This window comes from Prunus persica, chromosome G5 (assembly GCF_000346465.2).
Source record: "Prunus persica cultivar Lovell chromosome G5, Prunus_persica_NCBIv2, whole genome shotgun sequence".
Classification (NCBI taxonomy): Eukaryota; Viridiplantae; Streptophyta; class Magnoliopsida; order Rosales; family Rosaceae; genus Prunus; species Prunus persica.
In genome coordinates, this window is record NC_034013.1 from 4,357,054 (window position 1) to 4,374,448 (window position 17,395).

A 17,395-nucleotide genomic window follows, 5' to 3' on the forward strand; every position below is an offset into this window, starting at 1 on the left:
TATATTAGACACACGAGTCCCCCTTTTTTTTTTTTTAACTGTTGGACAATATAGTCTCATTTAAGGTAATCCATTCCTTTGCCAAACATGGGTTTCAAGTGCTATTTAACATAGTCCAGTCCAATGAGACACAATGAGACATACCAAACACGCCCTAATAGATTACCACATGCCACCACACCATAACTTAAACAAATTCTTCAACAACCAATCTAACCACCTAATAATATTACACCAATTTTCGAAAGGTGCGTGTACTTAGATGTTAAAAGTGTAATAAACTAAAGTTAACCCTTACTATTATTATTATGGATTTTTACTATGAATGATCCTTACACTTGTTAAGGAAAAAAACTTTCTTGTAACGGGTATAACACTATTTTGTTATCCTTGACCAATAACACATAGAAAAATTATCCCACTTGTCATTTTGTTATCAGGTGGAGATTAACACTTTTTACTATCCCCGTTGCATGAGAGTTTTTTTAACAAGAGTCCTTATTTCGGTGCTTAAACTTCCAAATCAATCAATGTAATCCACATATTAATTTAGTCCATTTTATCGTATACCATCAAAACTTCATGTGAAATTAGTCATGCGTCAAATTTTTAAACGGTAACTTTTGTCAAAACAACCTATTCAATAAACAAACAAAATGAAGCTAACATATTTTTACCCAAATTTGAGCTCATTGCTTTGGTCAACTGCCGAAATCCACTTAAGCTAGGTTATATGATTTTTGAATTTTAATTTATTGTTTCATGTCTGCTAGGATATATGGTTTTTAAGTTTTCAACAAATGCTAGCTGCCGCGCGTGAAATCCAAATATGCAAAACTAGAAGGCAATACCAACTTCTCTGATTGCAACTCCGCGACTTGTTGATCTTGAAAACACAAAACTTCTCTTATTTCACGTTCTTCGTTTTCAGTCTACAATTGTTTACATTGCTCACCGACGAAATTCACAAACTATCAGTTGACACCACCAACCAACGGACCATTGGAATTGCCTTCGTCTGGCAATCACCGCCGTCCCTTTTCAAATCTCGCAGATCTGACAGCTGACCCAGTCCCGTCACCGTCCCATTTCATCAGTTGATTTGGGTCTTGATCCACTGGATCAGAGATGCCGGTGGCTGCTTCCGCCATTTACTTCTTGAACCTCCGAGGTGATGTTCTCATCAACCGCCTCTATCGTGACGATGTTGGGTAATCTCTCTCTCTCAGCTTTTGGGTACTGTGAATTGGTCTGTATAATATCGTTAAGAAATGGGTTGTATGTATATATCTCTGTATAATTGCATCTGGGTTACATTTATATATTTGTGGATTATTGTATCTGGGTATGGCCCGAAAGTTACTTTTATGTATTGCGACAAGGTTTTTGGTCAATGGGTATTCTGTTTGTGCTTTTAAGGTGTCTGGGTTTGTGTCAATTGTTGAAATTTGTAAGGGACAGGTGCTTTTGTCATTCTGAGATGTAGAGAAATGAAATTTAGATCGAAAGTGGGAAATGGTGCATAGTTCTATTTTGTTATTCTTCATACAAATGTTGGCCTAGCTGCTGCTGTTCTCAATACTTTTGCAGTTAACTGGTGGTTCTGTGAGTTTTGCTATTTATTTAGGTGTTGTAAGACTTAGATGAAACTACTTAAAGCTTAAGCTTGTCTATTGCTTTTGGTGTAAAATGTTCCTTATGGACGGGGCTGAGGCTTGTTAGGTACTCATTAAATAATTGATTGTGTTATGGATTTAGGTAAATATGACGCTCACTTCTTGTGTATTTATGAAAATTGAATCACAGGCATTCGGGAAGGGATTTTTCTTTCTTTTAATTCTTTTTTGCAGGTTTTTGTTAACAAGTTATCTAGTTATTTGTTCATGTATATGTAGTAGGCAACAGTGTAAGAGTGAGGCCTTCTGAGTCAGCTTGTACAATTTCTTTGAGATCCAATGATTTTCCATAGGATCAGTTCTGTGTGTCTTATGAAATGATCCTAAGAGCTACTTTCAACCACAGCACACTCATTACCTTATGGACTAAGGCCCGGGCAGGCAGGCACTACCATGTTTTTTCTGTTAATGTTTAATCTTTCTGGATTAGTATTTACTGCTGTTGTGGGGTATTTTTATTTGACCATATGTAGAAAGGTACTGTTCTGAATTACTTGGCCTTCGAGAAGGCAACATGGAGGGTTTGGGGTAGGTTCTAAGCTCACATAAAATGGTATAGGGTGGTGCAAGAAATACTATTGTCAGGTCTGAACTTCTGTTTGCATGTGTTTAGACCATACATGCTGGTGCTCGTTGTTCTGTTGTCGGCTGCATTTTTCGTAAGTAAAAGTTCATTAAAGTTTTAGTGTGTAATAACAATTCATTTCTCTCAGGGGAAATATGGTGGATGCTTTCCGAATGCACATAATGCAAACAAAAGAACTTGGAACATGTCCTGTTCGGCAGATTGGTGGATGCTCTTTCTTTTACATGAGAATCAGCAATGTTTATATTGTTATTGTAGTCAGCAGCAATGCAAATGTAGCCTGTGCATTCAAGTTCGTTGTTGAGGTAATGACGATGTTATCATCTAAAGTCTATGTAGATTTCCTTTTCCTGTTTGGATTTCAAGACTTTCTATATTGATGATCTGATGCAAGGATCTTCTCTACCCTTGGTTACGTGGTAGCTGAACAAGTTCAAGTTATCTGTTAGCTAAACATGTTCAAGAAGCTTGCATCGTATTCTGAATTCTAAGTTTTTATTCAGAAAAATTTGACAGGACCAAAGCTGTTAAAGGGTTCTCTTACAGCTTTATTGTTTTAATGTTTTTATGGAACGGGTCCGTGAAATCTTTATTGGTTATCTTTCACCAGTCAGTAGAGAAATATCTTGTGTTGTTTATCAATCCAAAGGGGGGTTGGACCAAGTAAATTAATTTCATTTTCATTGCACAGTAATGCTAAAAAGATTTCCATATTATGTAACAAGTATACAGGTCTGCCCATAAAGGTTTTTAACTTACCTTAGACAAGTTTATAATAGTAAGACCCACCTTGTGAGCTGAGGTTGGAGAACTTGGATCTGTAATGTGTTTTTACAGTTTGTTATGTGAACCTGTGAAAAGTAGTCTTAACTGTGGTAGATGATTATGGTACTCTATTCTGCTTGCAGGCTGTTGCACTGTTCAAATCTTATTTTGGTGGGGCTTTTGATGAAGATGCAATTCGTAATAATTTTGTTCTGATTTATGAGCTGTTGGACGGTATGTCATTGAACAAAATTTTAACTATACTGTGTCCATGCATGTACAGAAGCTATTGTGTGGTAGACAAAACTGTATCCTACACATGCTTTGCACTTTAAAAAAGGAAAAAAGTTGAAAAATAGAAGAGAAATTGGGTTTGCTACACATAGTTCAACCATACACAACATCCTCTTACAATATGACAGGGTTTGCTAGTCATAATATTTGTTGTGCACAAGAATATGCGACTGTTGTTAGTTTTGTTCTCAACACATCCAACGCAGTATGGTGTGGCTTTGTAAAATGGCGTAACATAACAATTGTTGTGCAATTTGAACACATGGCTCGGTGCAATGAGTTTTTTTTAGTAGATGATGTATATTTCACTTGATGCCCTCCATTCTGGACCCGTTATCTTTATCTGAGAATATCATGAATTTCAAACTTAAAGAAGTTTAAGAGAAATGGTCCACAATAATGATTCACTTGGTTCTCTGTTTGCCTTTTCCCCGCACGGAAACTACTACACCAACAATCCTGGATAAGAACTCTAATTATTTGTGATCTTGGTTATTATATTCAGCTGTATGGAATACGATGATGTTGAAATGAGTAACATTAAGTTAAATTTGCATTATTTTGTCTCTGGTCTATAAATTCATGTGCTGCAGCATGCACTGACCATGCCTGAATTCATGTAAGCATCCATTATGTTATTTGTTGATATGAAAATGCATGCATGTTTTTTTTATATCTTTTTCAGCTATTTTTGTTGTTTCTAATTACACTTATCTTTAGTCAACCAATGTTCTACAATAGAAGGTCAAATATATCATTTATATTGAGAGTTCATCATATAAATGTCTGAATAGTATGTACCCTTAAATTGCAGAAATTATGGATTTTGGTTATCCACAGAATCTTTCTCCAGAAATTTTAAAGCTTTACATCACTCAAGAAGGAGTGCGCTCGCCATTCTCTTCTAAGGTAAGATGATTCTAATGGTTCAGGTTCAGGATATGGTAGGGCTAATGTGTATGAAGTCTCATAGGACTTTTTTTTTCTGATAATATACAGAAGTTTGTAGCTGTTTCATGTGTATATCATGATATTAGTTTCTGATCAATTTTTTCTTTTCAACTGTGTTCCAAAAAACAAAAGCCTACAGATAAACCAGTCCCAAATGCAACTCTACAAGTTACAGGTGCTGTTGGTTGGCGCAGAGAGGGCCTTGTTTATAAAAAGAATGAGGTGATTTAAATTTTTGTACTTCTTTTTTACATTCATTATTGTATGTTCTATTAGATTGTTAACATTTTTTCAATGCAGGTCTTCTTGGATATTGTGGAAAGTGTAAATCTTCTTATGTCTTCCAAAGGTGGGGAAGGTGTTTTTGAATGAGTTGCATGAACAATGTCTATTTGGTTACTCATAGGCGATTTTGGTGACTATAGGTAGTGTGCTGCGTTGTGATGTAACCGGGAAAATTCTTATGAAATGCTTCCTCTCTGGAATGCCAGACTTGAAGTTGGGCTTGAATGATAAAATTGGCCTTGAGAAAGAGTCACAACTCAAATCCCGTCCGACTAAAAGGTATTCAATGGCTGACAGTTCTGTTCTGTTATTTTGATTCTATCTTATCTTTTTAATCATCAACTTTCTTAGCTTAGTATCTCGTTTCCAAATTACTGTTCCCTTTGACATTGTTTATAGTCACTTTTCCTTTGAAAACAAATGTTGCTCGTTTTATTAGAGTAGCACAAGGGAATACGTCCTTACCAGCTTTTGGCATTCGGGTAATTTCTATACTCAACTACCCAGCCAAACATTGCAAACCTAGCACAGGAAGGAGAATCATGGAAGAGGAAAAGTAAAGTACATAAGCACAGGATCACAAAATTTAGGATGGTTCACTCTAAACTTGACAATGCACATGTGGGTGAAGACTACGATAATCCAGTAGACCAAAAGAGTAAATATAATTACAATGAGAAACTGATAGGTCCGTCCAATCAACTAAAGTAAGCTCTCTTATGCTGTCTCAGTTCTCAATGGAGAATACCAATTGCACCTGAAGCTCATAGGTTCTCTCTTAATTGTGGCGATCATTCACTCTTAGAAAACCTCAACAATCCTATTTGTAGGAAGCGTTGCGAGGGAAGGTGCTGTCCAAGTAAATTGCTTTCCTCATATTGAGTCGCACTACATCAATCTCCACCTCGTTGAAAATTAAGTCTCTAGCCTTCCCCACAAATCAAGCTCCTGGGATCAAACTCACTTACCAAAACATGCTCTATGTAGCCACAACAAGTATGTAATCTAAGGTCTTAAAGAACTTGACAAAACCAATTGATGCCTTTGAACAGTTTGCCCAATTTCCTCATAAATACCTCAGAACTAACCAATTTCCATATAAACTCTTATTTTTACCGGTCAGTGATTTTTGTTCTCTTTTTGTTTTGTTAAATTTTAAATCTGTCTTTGCAGTGTCCTTTTTTTTTTTTTTTGCCTTTATAGTTGATCTGTTCTGTATTTCGAGCATTGCATCTTGCCTTCATCAAGATATTGCAAATCACTCTCAATGAGTGATGTCAGTTTTTGACAGTACATGATTTTATTTCTTTTTATTTTCTATTTTAAACTTGGTTATTATGCAGTGGTAAAACCATTGAGCTCGACGATGTTACTTTCCATCAATGTGTAAACTTGACAAGGTTCAACTCAGAGAAGACAGTTAGTTTTGTGCCACCTGATGGTGAATTTGAATTAATGAAGTAAGCCCCTACTTCCTTTAATGTTGTCCTTTATGGTGTGAATTTAACTGTTTTCTTAGGGTGCTCGGACCAGCTCACTTCACGATAATGTTGTTTTTACATTGTGCATTATGACAAATTAAATGGTCCCTTAAATGGATGTCACAACTCGAGGGAACTTGATTTTAATATGAGCTTGCCATATAACCTTGTCTGTGATTGCGAGGAGTTTCAATTGTGCCGCTACTTTGTATCATCTGATGTTCTGGTTTATATCTTGTATGCTTTCATATCAAGGGGAGGTGGTTTGTGACTCATGCTTCCTAACTTCACTCATTCATCTTTCGTTCTTTTGACAGAAGAATTTTATTGGGTGTTAAAGTTATAATCCAACAAAAGTCCTAGATAGCTTTTATAGGGTTGTACTCAATTTTTGGTACTCTTTACTAGTACCTTCTCTGCAGTTAGCAATCTTATACATGCGGAATGCATGTGAAACTACTAGTATTATTTACAGCCTGATATCACTGTTATAAATCTTAATGATAGGTAGAGTTTCTTTTAATACCAGATAAATTGTTGTAGTGCGTAGCAGAGTTGTATACATTTAATTGTATTCATAAGGCCTACTTCTGTGATTGGTTATATGTGCAATAGGTACCGTATTACTGAGGGCGTGAACCTTCCCTTCCGAGTATTGCCTACAATTAAGGAACTTGGTAGAACTCGCATTGAAGTAAATGTTAAGGTTTGCTACTTTTCATGTTAAAGGTTGCTATTTTTGGATGTTTGTTGCTTGGAAAATAACTTATATGCGCTACTTCTCTTCAGGTAAAGAGTGTATTTGGTGCAAAAATGTTTGCTCTTGGGGTTGTCATCAAAATTCCTGTGCCAAAACAAACAGCGAAGACAAATTTTCAAGTGACTTCGGGTCGAGCAAAATACAATGCTGCTATTGATTGTTTGGTTTGGAAGTGAGTGTTTGTAGTATGTTTATTCATTGAGTTCTAATTCTATGGACTATTTAATTTGTTAAGATTTGCAATATTAATTTTCTGTTGAAAAAACTGCAATATTGTTTTAATTCAGTAGCTCCTGAACGCTGGCTTAGGTGGTAAAAAAGGTGGGATTAGATATGGGGTTGGGGTAGGTACCATTCTAGGTTCAAAGTATGCAAATCTGCCTGGCATATATGAAACTTATAGGAGCCTTTTTGACTGCCTGAAATGCGTGCATTATTTTCACTGTATTCAACTTTCTTGTGACTTTGTAGGATAAGAAAATTTCCGGGACAAACTGAGCCAACCTTGAGTGCAGAAGTTGAGCTGATTTCGACGATGACAGAAAAGAAATCTTGGACAAGACCACCAATTCAGATGGAGTTCCAGGTGCCTAACTAATCATTGCTGCTAACTCCAGTATTCTTATGACAATTGTTTCATCTATTTGTTAATCCCAGCAGCTCATCTCCACTTTAGTAGGTAGTGCATCATTAGAGAAAAAATTAAAAATTAAAAAATGTGACCAAAACCCAAACAATCAGCAGCTAGGTTTATGCATTTCAAAACTAATACTTTTTAGTTTTTAGGTTTTAATTTTTGCTCTATCTTCTGAAGTTTTCTTTACCGTCTAAAATTTTGATCCCTATGTTACTTGGATGCTGTTCATGTGTGAAAACGAAATATTGCTTGCGTGTTCATGTTTTTTGCACAGTAAGTCTCTAGTATATTGCCTATTATCAGTGGTGGACCTAGGATTTCCTGATAGATGAACAGTTTCCCAACCTATCGTTTAAAATTTCTGTTTTCATGTATGTCTTTATGGCATTTGATCTTGTTTCTTCTCCCCGTCCACCTCTTTAAAGAAGGTGATTCATTGAGTTATTGTGTACACAGGTTCCAATGTTCACAGCATCTGGTTTACGTGTCCGTTTTCTCAAGGTACTGGCTTTGCCCTGTCAACACTAGTATGCATTCTGTAAAAAATGATGTATTTATTCATCGATTTTCTGCAGGTATGGGAAAAGAGTGGGTACAACACTGTTGAGTGGGTCCGCTATATCACCAAAGCCGGTTCATACGAGATTAGGTGCTAGAGACATGGGATTGCTGTTGTGAAGACTTGAGAGGATTTTAGGGTGGATGCTGGAATTTTATACAATTGATTTGAGTGGGAATTATTCAGGAGTTATGTTTTGACAAGCATAAATCATAGGGATTTTAATTGCTCATGTTATAATTTGTGTCAATATGATTGTTTGTGGTCTTGTATCCTGTTGTAAATGCTAGCTTACTCTAGAACTGGTAAATTGAGCCTTCAACTTTTTATTTTATTTTTCTACTTTCCTTTTTATGATCAATCATTTGTTGCGGTTTGGCACCACTTTTATTTGTTGAGATGAAGAGATTGTAAGTGGGATTTGTGATGGTTTGGATGAGTTAGTTATATTTGACATCAGACTACAAATAAATTATACTTGTACCCTGATAATAAATTATAATTGTAAAAATGACACGATGTGCAACACAAATTGAGCCCAAGGAGGGGTGTATTCAATCGGGGTGTATTCAATCAATACTTACAAACTTCCAACGAACAATAGAATGAGATAGAAATGTTGACCATTTAACCCCTTATCCCCTTAATAATCTAATTTTTCGAAAACCCAGTAAACAAAGTCAGCATCTAATGCATTCACGTGTTATAATATAAGTCACGTGTTATAATATAAGTCGAAGTTGATGGGTTGATGGCATGGTTAAAATTTCTGACCTTTATAATCTGTCCAAGTTGGCGTCTCATTTGATTAGCTCATGTTATGCTTATTGTTTGGTTTCTAATTTCCGAAGTTGGATACTCTTTTACATGTTCTCTGCATTTGATTGTACACGAGAGGCCAAGTTAGCATCTCATTTAATTAGCACACAAAACCAATTCCAATCCAAAATTTTAATTGCACGTCCTAAGTACGGGCAAAATTGTACATCCATAATTTAAACCATTAATAAATAAAATGAAAACTAAAAAAACTAAAAAGTTCCAAAAAAAAACCCAGCCACCATCCCCGTTTCTGCCACCCCCATCCACCATCTCTATCCCCAAAGAATGCCCTCATCCTTCCTCCTTTCTTTCTCTTCTCTCAGCAACCGACCACCGCACCATCATCCATAACCACCCAAACCCACCCACACCCCCAACTAGCCAAAAGGCCTCCAAGTCTGGTGGTTGCTTCAGGGTCTAGCTTGCTTGCAGCATTTGCAGCAAACAACAATACCTAAAAACACAATTTCACGCCAAAAAGATCAAAACCCATAGAAATAAGAAATTTCAATAAAATTCAATTCAATCAAAACCTCCAATACCAATAAGATATAAAACTTCAATTCATTTCTCCAAAAGAGCCGAACCCAAATACCAAAATCAATTTCAAATCCAAATAACACACCAACCAAAAATTCGATTTAAATGTTCATCAATCCTATTAAACCCAAAAAAATAAAACCCTAACCAAATCCAACCAAGGCCTTGAACACGAAATCCCATTACACAAACAAAATCAAAACCAAAATCCCAATTAATCACTAGCAACCCATAACAGCATAAACACAAAAACCCATATCGCCAATGTTCAACTTGAAATTAGAATGGGAATTCTAGCTGACAGTGCAAGACCCAAGTGGTTTAATTTGATTTCTGAACTTGCATGTCAATTTTCGAGCAAATAAACTCAGGATTTATTCCGGTAATTCTACTCTCTTTCAACCTCTCGGCAGCAAGTTGATAAGAATGGTGGCTTGAGTTCGTCGGAATTCAAATCGAAGAGAGAGAGGGGGGAAGAGACAGAGAGGGAATAGTGAGGGGGAAGAGACAAAAAGGGCAGATGCAGAAAGAGTGAGAGAGAGAGGAGAGAGAAAGGTAAGATGCATGGAAGGGCGAAATGGCAAAAGGGTTTTTGGGGTTTGGATGGGAGGAGAAGTTCGGGAGAGAACTCGTATGTTTGGAAGAAATGGCAATATTGCCCATGCACTTATACACATCACGTTGTTATTAATTGATGGAATTGACCAATTGGATTTAATTTGCTGACAATTTAAAGTCTGATGATTAAAATTAAAAAAATTAAAAGTTCAAAGACCAAAATTAAATTCAACCTAACTTCTAATTAGACTTAATTTGCTGACGACTTAAAATTTGATGATCAAAATTAAAAAATTAAAACTTCAATGACCAAAATGAAATTCAACCTTAACTCCTAATGACCAAAAATGTAATTACTCTCCAATTGAACAAGAATTCTGAAAGGCGATTTCGAGTTTCAATTTTCTTCTTTAATCACATTTTGAATTTTAAATTGATATCGAGAGTCGTGTGTACTGATGCACATGCAAAAAATAAATTTAAAAAAAAAAAAGAAAAAGAAAAAATTTATAATAACAGCGCACACACAACAAATTAGAGCATCAGCAAACCATCGACCGGCACTCAACTGTACGGGATCTTCTCTCTCAGGGTTTCACATTTGTAGAATTTTCAATACCTGCTAACCCCATTTTGCAACCGTTGCCGGCTCCAATACGCCGTCGTTTGGAGTTGCGATTGTTCAGCAGATGGGGTTTCTTAGGAAGATGGCGGGGATGCTAGGGTTTACGAAGGACGACGGCCACGAAGTCAAAGACAACGGGGAAGAGGACGAAGACGATAACCAGGCCCAGAACCGAGCCAATTTCCAAGAAACTGGGCTTCCCCGTAAAGGCTTCAGCGTTCCGGTTCAAGTCGCCGTTGACCGGAATCTTCCCGGCCCCGTTCTCGTTCCTTGTCGTTCCGGCGACGGTGGTGTCCAGGTAAATCATCTCTCTCTCTATCTCTCAAAACCTTCATTTCCATTGATGAATTGAATTGTTGGATCAGCATTAGATTAATCTACAACGTTTGCCCAAAAGTTGAAGTATGCGTTAGTAGGGTTTTGTTTATGAATAATTGGTAGAGTTCGATTGCTTGGCATCTATGAATTTAGCCTTAACTGTCATCCACTATGATTGCTTAGTAAAATGTGAGAAATATTGTAATGGGATGGGCACATGACTTGTAGGTGAGCTGAATTTAGAATATCAGTTATTGGATAGCAATTGAGGGACTTGAGTGTAGTGGGTGGTATTTCAAATTTGGGAACAAAAGTTTGGAGCTTGAAGATTCGATCATAGGATGAGTGAGTGGGCATCTAATCTTCATTTCCAGTTTGTTCATTGTAGGACTCAATTGAACCCATTTGGAATTATTTTCCGTATAATGTTAAGAGGTCATGCAACATGAAGACATTGAAAGTGAATAGCACGATATGGGGGAAGTTCCCATCAGGCAGCAATGGCTGCCTGACCCTACTTAAGCAAACCCTACTTAAGCATGCATATTCCGTCAGTGAGGACTTGGTGCTTGGAGCTTACATTAGAAGAAGTCAGCTGAAGGGGACTGCATAAGTGTCTAAATGTGCGTAAGCCCAGTCGAACTTGACTATTCTAAGCAGGGCTGGCCACCCTTTCCGAATGGCATTGGTCCCTAGAACTGTTTCTATTGTTTCCCCTTCTTTTGCCTTTGGAATGGTCAAGTGTTATGCCACCAGAGTTCTATTCTTCTTTCGGAAGCAGTCTGTGTTTGATAGAGGCATACAGGTGATGATTCTTGGAATGTGCAACCTCTCTCTAGACGGTCTTTTATCTTTCTTTTCTTTTTTTAAGTCTAGAAATGTCCTTTACCTATTGGGTTGTTTGTACTTGGGACAATTTGTTTCTGCCTATAGCTTTCCTTTGAGGATCACAGTATCCCTTAGGCCTTCTCCAACCATGGTTGACTGAAAAATGGGGCGGTATTTGGCCCCAGATTCCACTCCAGTTGGAATTTTTGTGATGCCCAATTCGCAGCAAACAAGAGCCACGCGGGGCCTCATTCGAAGCAAATGATGGGCTGTTGCCCACTACCCCAAGTTGCTGGCCGCGTGTCAAAGCCTAGGCAACTTAAAAATTGCACTTTAATGGCTGCATTTCAAATGGGCTGCTTTCAAATTATTTTTTTCAAACCTAAAGGCTTGAAATCAGCGGCTGATATTAAAATTTGTCTCGATCAATGGGAAAAATAAAAATAAAAATCCAACATCTGAAATTTAAATCCAAAGGTAGAAATAAGTAAATATATTATTCTAAGTTGGATGTAACCTCAAAACATATGGGTTTGAGTCCTCTAGGGTTGGAGATGGCCTTGGTAGAAAGTGCATATTTAGCTGTCTAGTCAGCTTTCCTTTTCTCTTTGCAGAATTGCTTGTTTCTCATTAGGGTGGGAGATCTGAAGTCAGGGATCCATTTTGAAGTTGACTATCATAGACCAGCGACATAACCTTTAAAATTGTTGTATGAGGCATCAGTCTTCCCTGATTTGCTGATTTGTATATTGAAATGTAGGGATTAGAATTTCTTCCCCTAGCCCGCTGTCCTTGGTTCTGTCATGAGCATGGTTTCCTCAGCTTTTTGTAATGAATTCTCTTATCAAACAAACCGATGTTTTTTTATTGGTTAAATTTTATTGTTTTCTTATGCTTTAGACTTACTATGTTGAATGAGATGCCTAATGCTCAAATAGTCCTTCAGTCTTTATGTATAATCCCAGATTCACGGAGATCGTATACTGTTTTTTATTCAAGGAAATGTATTTTGCAGGTGTTAGTGCCTTTTGGGAATCGTTTTATGTGGGTGGTTGTTTGCTTCATAAGTTTGTAGTTTGTTGGTTGCACGTTGTGTAGTTTATCCTGTGGTAATTTGAATCTTTAGTATTCCTTATGTTATTGATCTGGATGGGTCTGTTATGCTGTAGAGCAGGGAGATGAAAAGGTAATACAGAACCAGAAGTTAGGAGATAATCCAGTTGCCAAGTTGCTTTTGAAATGAAGTGTCGTCTAACGACTGGTTGAGTGTTATGCCTTCCTGCCTTGTCCTGTTAATAGTATGTTGCTGGTTGGGTTTTTGGTTTTCCATCTATTAAAGAATTAAAGAGAAGATAATGGTTTGCTGTTTTCCAAGTTTGAAAATGTTCTCCCTTATTGTAACAATAACACTTTAGCGTTTTGTTGTTGTTGTTTTTGGTACGAGCACTTACTTTGGATCATATTTATCTCCATCGCTAGAGCAAAGCAGGTAAAATTTTTTGATCTCCTATTTGTTCTGCAACCAGGGTCTAAGATGGCATGCAAAGCGACTCAGGATAGATGAGGATGGAGATGTAGCAGATGAGTTTCTTGATGAGGTTTTTCCACAGATGTCAGTTAGTACAGAAAATAGTAGGGCATTGGCAAGGTTTGAAGTGAAATACAGTACCAAGCCAGCTAAAGTGAGGACTCAGGTCTTATCGCCTGACGGGAAAATCCAACAGCGTGTGGAATACCGGGGCAGATCACAGTGGATATGAATACACCTAGAAGAATTTAGGTTTACGTCTTTGGGTTTTTGATTTCCTTTTTGTGGTCAGTTTAAATTTTTGAGTGTCATCCGATTTCTGTTCTGCGAATCAGAACTGTGGAACACTAGATCCCATTGTATTAGTACTTAAGGTCTAGGGGTTGTCTAAATATATCTGTTCCTTCAAGGATTTGAACTGCGTTTGTGGATTTACAACTAGGAGTCGAATTTAAATAGTTTCATATAATTCAGTAATATACACAGGTAGTGGAAACACTAATTCTATGTTTTCCTGCGTTTTCTGTGATCAGATTCAATATCTTGTTTGATTTCCACCATTATGTGCGAATGTGCGCATTACCGGTGGTGGGTGCATTTTACCGGTTGAGTGGGTGCATTTTACCGGTGAGATCAACCGGTAACAGCACCGCACTGGTAATGACACTTTCTGTGCTGGAAGATTTCAGCTAGTGGGTAGTGAATATTCAGACATAAACCGAAGTGATTTTGTATTGTACGAGGGAGTATTATTCAACAAAATCAGTAGGGATGCATAAAACTACAGAAAGAAACGCTACCACTTTGTTATATAACAGCACCTTTTATTTCAATATACACGTGCATTTGTAGATGGAAATTAGTGCGTCCCAGCCATGGGATACCCAGCAGTTCCCAGATGCTGGTGGCCATGCATATGGCGAGTGCCGGCAGAAAGCAGTTGGTGGTGGTGGCGGCCGCCGCCGACGCCATGAACATGGGGTTGCCTGGAGCTCAATTTCTTCTCCGCATGCCTAGCTTTGGCTTTATGCAGCTCCATCTTTGCCCTAGCTTCCTTCTCCGCACTTTGGCCATCTTTTTCTCCTCCTTCGTCCTTGCCGCTACTGCCTCTAACTCAAACAAATATAACCTCATCACTCTTTGATCTCATCCTGCAAACAAAAACACAGTGTTTTTTAAGTAAACATGCATGCAAAATGTACCTTTTCTTCTACTTCGGCTTTGTAAATATTTACGTGCTCCTTGGCTGAACTGGCCATGTTGCTCAACTTCTCCTTTGCTTACTGCATTTCTCTCTTGATTTGTCCTGCACAAAGAAACCACAAAAGCAATTTCCGTTGTTTGTTATGAAACTTAAAACTTTAACAAGCCAGCCAATTGAATCTTGATTTCCAAGAAGACAAGGACGTGTACGTAGGGAGTGAAAAGCTGAAGAAGAATAAAAAAACCAAGGATTTTAGTTGGACGTGGGTAAGAAGCTCAGAACTCTCCAACAAGGCAAATGAATTTTATGTATCGGAAAAACAAAAGGAAAGGACTGTCAAAGATCCTGGGATACGCCCAGATGACCGACACGTGGCGAGCATGCAGGTACTTCCTTTCATATGCTGCCACGTTGGAAACAAAAGGTCTGGAGCTTGCACATAGATCCTTAATAATTTTTTAAAGTACATATGGGCATCTTCAAATGGGCAACCTTTTTTTTCAGTATTTTTATTTGGTTGAGAAAGGAGGATATATCATTAGATAATCAAATCAGTACAATTGGGACAACATGTATTTGGCGGCCTCGTTGAAACCTCTCTAGAGAAAGCTCTGTGGGACAAAATTTTGTAAGAGAAAAGAGTATCACACATGCCAGACACTACAAAAGAGTCAAACATCATGACTAACAGAAGAGTCCTCATATAGACAATCTTGTAACCAAAGTGGTGGATCAGTAAACCAAAAGGATAAAATCCTCTTGGCAAAGACTGAAACGAGCGAGACGATTTGCAACTCCATTGGGAACAAAATGAACAGAGAGGGACGACGATGAAACAAGGAGCTGTCAGACGTCATCAACAAGAAGCAATTGGATAACACTAAGGAATCAGACTCAACTAGGAGTGGAGAAAAGGAAGCATCCACCGCAAAAGATATTCCAATTTTTAGAGCATAAAATTCAGTAGCCAGTACCGATATCAGACTAGGAGCACGCATTGCCACCACGCCGCAGAGACGACCATAGGAGTCCCTTATCACTGCTCTAACGCCATGCAAGCCATAATTCAAACTAAGTGCACCGTCAACATTGAGTTTAAAAGAATCTGAAGGAGGAGGTTGCCACCGTTTCCAGGAAACTGGCAAAGAAGACCTTCAACGATGAAGAAAGAAGTAGAATCTTTTGAAACTTGGCATCATAGTTCTTTGCACAAAAAAACAATTTGTTCAAGGGCAAAACAATAGAATCAAATAAGACAGCATTACGAGCATTCCAGAGAGACCAAAGAACCAACGTAAACAGATAGTGTTGGGTACTAGAGAGAACATCCCAGGCCACCAATAGCCAGCTTAAGGCATCATGACCAGGTAATGTAGCAAGAGAGGAGGACCAACCCAAATTTTCCCATACCAAAGAACTAGCCGTGCAGTCATGGAGGGCGTGGAGAGCTGTTTCAACCGACCTATGGCAGCGGAAACAAAGGCATCTTGAGTAATTTTGTGTCGATAAAGTACATCTGGGGTAGGAAGAATATTCTGGGCCAAACGCCATAAGAAATGCTGAACTTTTAGAGGCACTTTTAATTTCCAAAGGTGCTTCCACAGTTTCTAAAAGGGAGAAGATAAAGACCTAGAGATAGCCAAAGAAGCTTCCTGTTTTTGGAATTCCAAAGCAGTCTAATAACCCCTCTTTACCGTATAGAGATCGTTGCGAGTAAAATGCCAAATACGGCAATCGCCATTGTCGCACATCAATGGGATAGAGAGAATGAGCTCCACTTAGGAAAAAGTAAAGAGACGATAAATTTCAGAAACATTCTAGCGTCTGCTGGTAGTAATAAGATCACTAACTCTAGAATCTATAGAGAGGTGGGGGACAGATTGAACCGTGAAATTAAGATGGCGAGGGATCCAGAGATCTCCATAAATTTTAACTAATTGTCCATCCCCAATGCACCAGCGGAGTCCACGAGAGAGTAGTTCCCGACCCCATAAAATAGATTGCCAGGTGAAGGATGGTGCGGCACCGGCCTGAGCATGTAGAAAATTAGTTTAAGAGAAATAACGGGCCTTAAATCACATTGTCAGACAAAATTCAGAGAGGAATTAAACAAATATAACTCCAATCATACTCCCTATCCACCTCTTAAAATAAGGAGACATTTAGGAGCTTTTAAATCTGAAGAGAGAGAAAAGACTCGTAGTGACTCCCTATAATTAAATGATGCTTTACTTTAATAAATATTTTTAACATTTGTTTAATGAGCAAGGGGCTTGTAGCTCAAGTAGTTAAGAGCATTTACCACTGTACTTCTGATTCCCCGCTCCTCCAATATTTATAATTCCTAAACTAGGAGTTTTTTAGTGTTCTTAGCTAAATTCTAACTAAAAAATAAGGAGTATGATTGTAGTGCAAAGTGTAGACACACGCCCTTCGCTGGCCAAACACATATATGTCTGCAGTCAGTTTTACCAGCTTCTTGAACGGAGTCGGCGATCAAGTCGAATATGCACAAACTAAGCTGCAATTGATGCAGTGCTACTTAGAAAGATGCAGATGAAAGACAAGGAGACAACGAAGTCATACGTTTTTGTATCGCAAATATTAGAGACGCTGCCTATGATTTGGAGGATGTCGTTTGAAACTTTTGCCTTGAAGGTGGCTTCCCAGAGGAGAGGAAGCATGAAGATTGTTCGAAAGCGGTTCCCTGGACACATCATGAGAGAACTTTACAAGATCGGTTCGGAAATTGATAAGATTACCGGACGAATTTCTGAATTGAGGGACACTTTGCATAATTATAATATTCAGCCAATAACTTGGAATGGAGGTGCCACTTCTTCTTCTTCTTTTGAAAGGCAACAAGATCAGAGGCTAACTTATCCTCATGTTATAATCACAAGCTGACAATATTCCCCCTTGTTCTTCACGTTGCATCACTTTGAAATTACAACCAAAATGCATAGCAATTGTGTTGT

General features: G+C 38.0%; 2 protein-coding genes and 1 pseudogene across 2 annotated transcripts; 2 read left to right on the forward strand and 1 right to left on the reverse strand.

Annotated features, from left to right (window-relative positions):
• Positions 755-8,446, forward strand: LOC18775895 (AP-2 complex subunit mu). The gene is made up of 13 exons (XM_007209089.2): positions 755-1,211; positions 2,390-2,567; positions 3,171-3,261; positions 4,136-4,230; positions 4,405-4,494; positions 4,573-4,621; positions 4,698-4,836; positions 5,901-6,017; positions 6,654-6,744; positions 6,828-6,970; positions 7,270-7,384; positions 7,892-7,936; positions 8,011-8,446. Exons 1-13 carry the CDS (start codon positions 1,129-1,131, stop codon positions 8,089-8,091), a joined length of 1,317 nt encoding a protein of 438 aa, XP_007209151.1. The 5' UTR covers positions 755-1,128; the 3' UTR covers positions 8,092-8,446.
• Positions 10,206-13,726, forward strand: LOC18776025. The gene is made up of 2 exons (XM_007209664.2): positions 10,206-10,837; positions 13,212-13,726. The coding sequence occupies exons 1-2, from the start codon at positions 10,604-10,606 to the stop codon at positions 13,443-13,445; spliced, it is 468 nt and encodes a 155-aa protein (XP_007209726.1). The 5' UTR covers positions 10,206-10,603; the 3' UTR covers positions 13,446-13,726.
• LOC18776562 lies at positions 14,073-14,502 on the reverse strand (annotated as a pseudogene).

What these genes read in the sequence shown, in the direction of transcription:
- LOC18775895 (XM_007209089.2), top strand. Translation starts at nt 1,129, where the DNA reads ATGCCGGTGGCTGCTTCCGCCATTTACTTCTTGAACCTCCGAGGTGAT. An exon ending in AAATCCCGTCCGACTAAAAG is followed by an intron (nt 4,837 to 5,900) that starts GTATTCAATGGC and finishes GTTATTATGCAG; the next exon opens with TGGTAAAACCATTGAGCTCG. An exon ending in ATTGATTGTTTGGTTTGGAA is followed by an intron (nt 6,971 to 7,269) that starts GTGAGTGTTTGT and finishes GTGACTTTGTAG; the next exon opens with GATAAGAAAATTTCCGGGAC.
- LOC18776025 (XM_007209664.2), top strand. Translation starts at nt 10,604, where the DNA reads ATGGGGTTTCTTAGGAAGATGGCGGGGATGCTAGGGTTTACGAAGGAC. An exon ending in CCGGCGACGGTGGTGTCCAG is followed by an intron (nt 10,838 to 13,211) that starts GTAAATCATCTC and finishes TTCTGCAACCAG; the next exon opens with GGTCTAAGATGGCATGCAAA.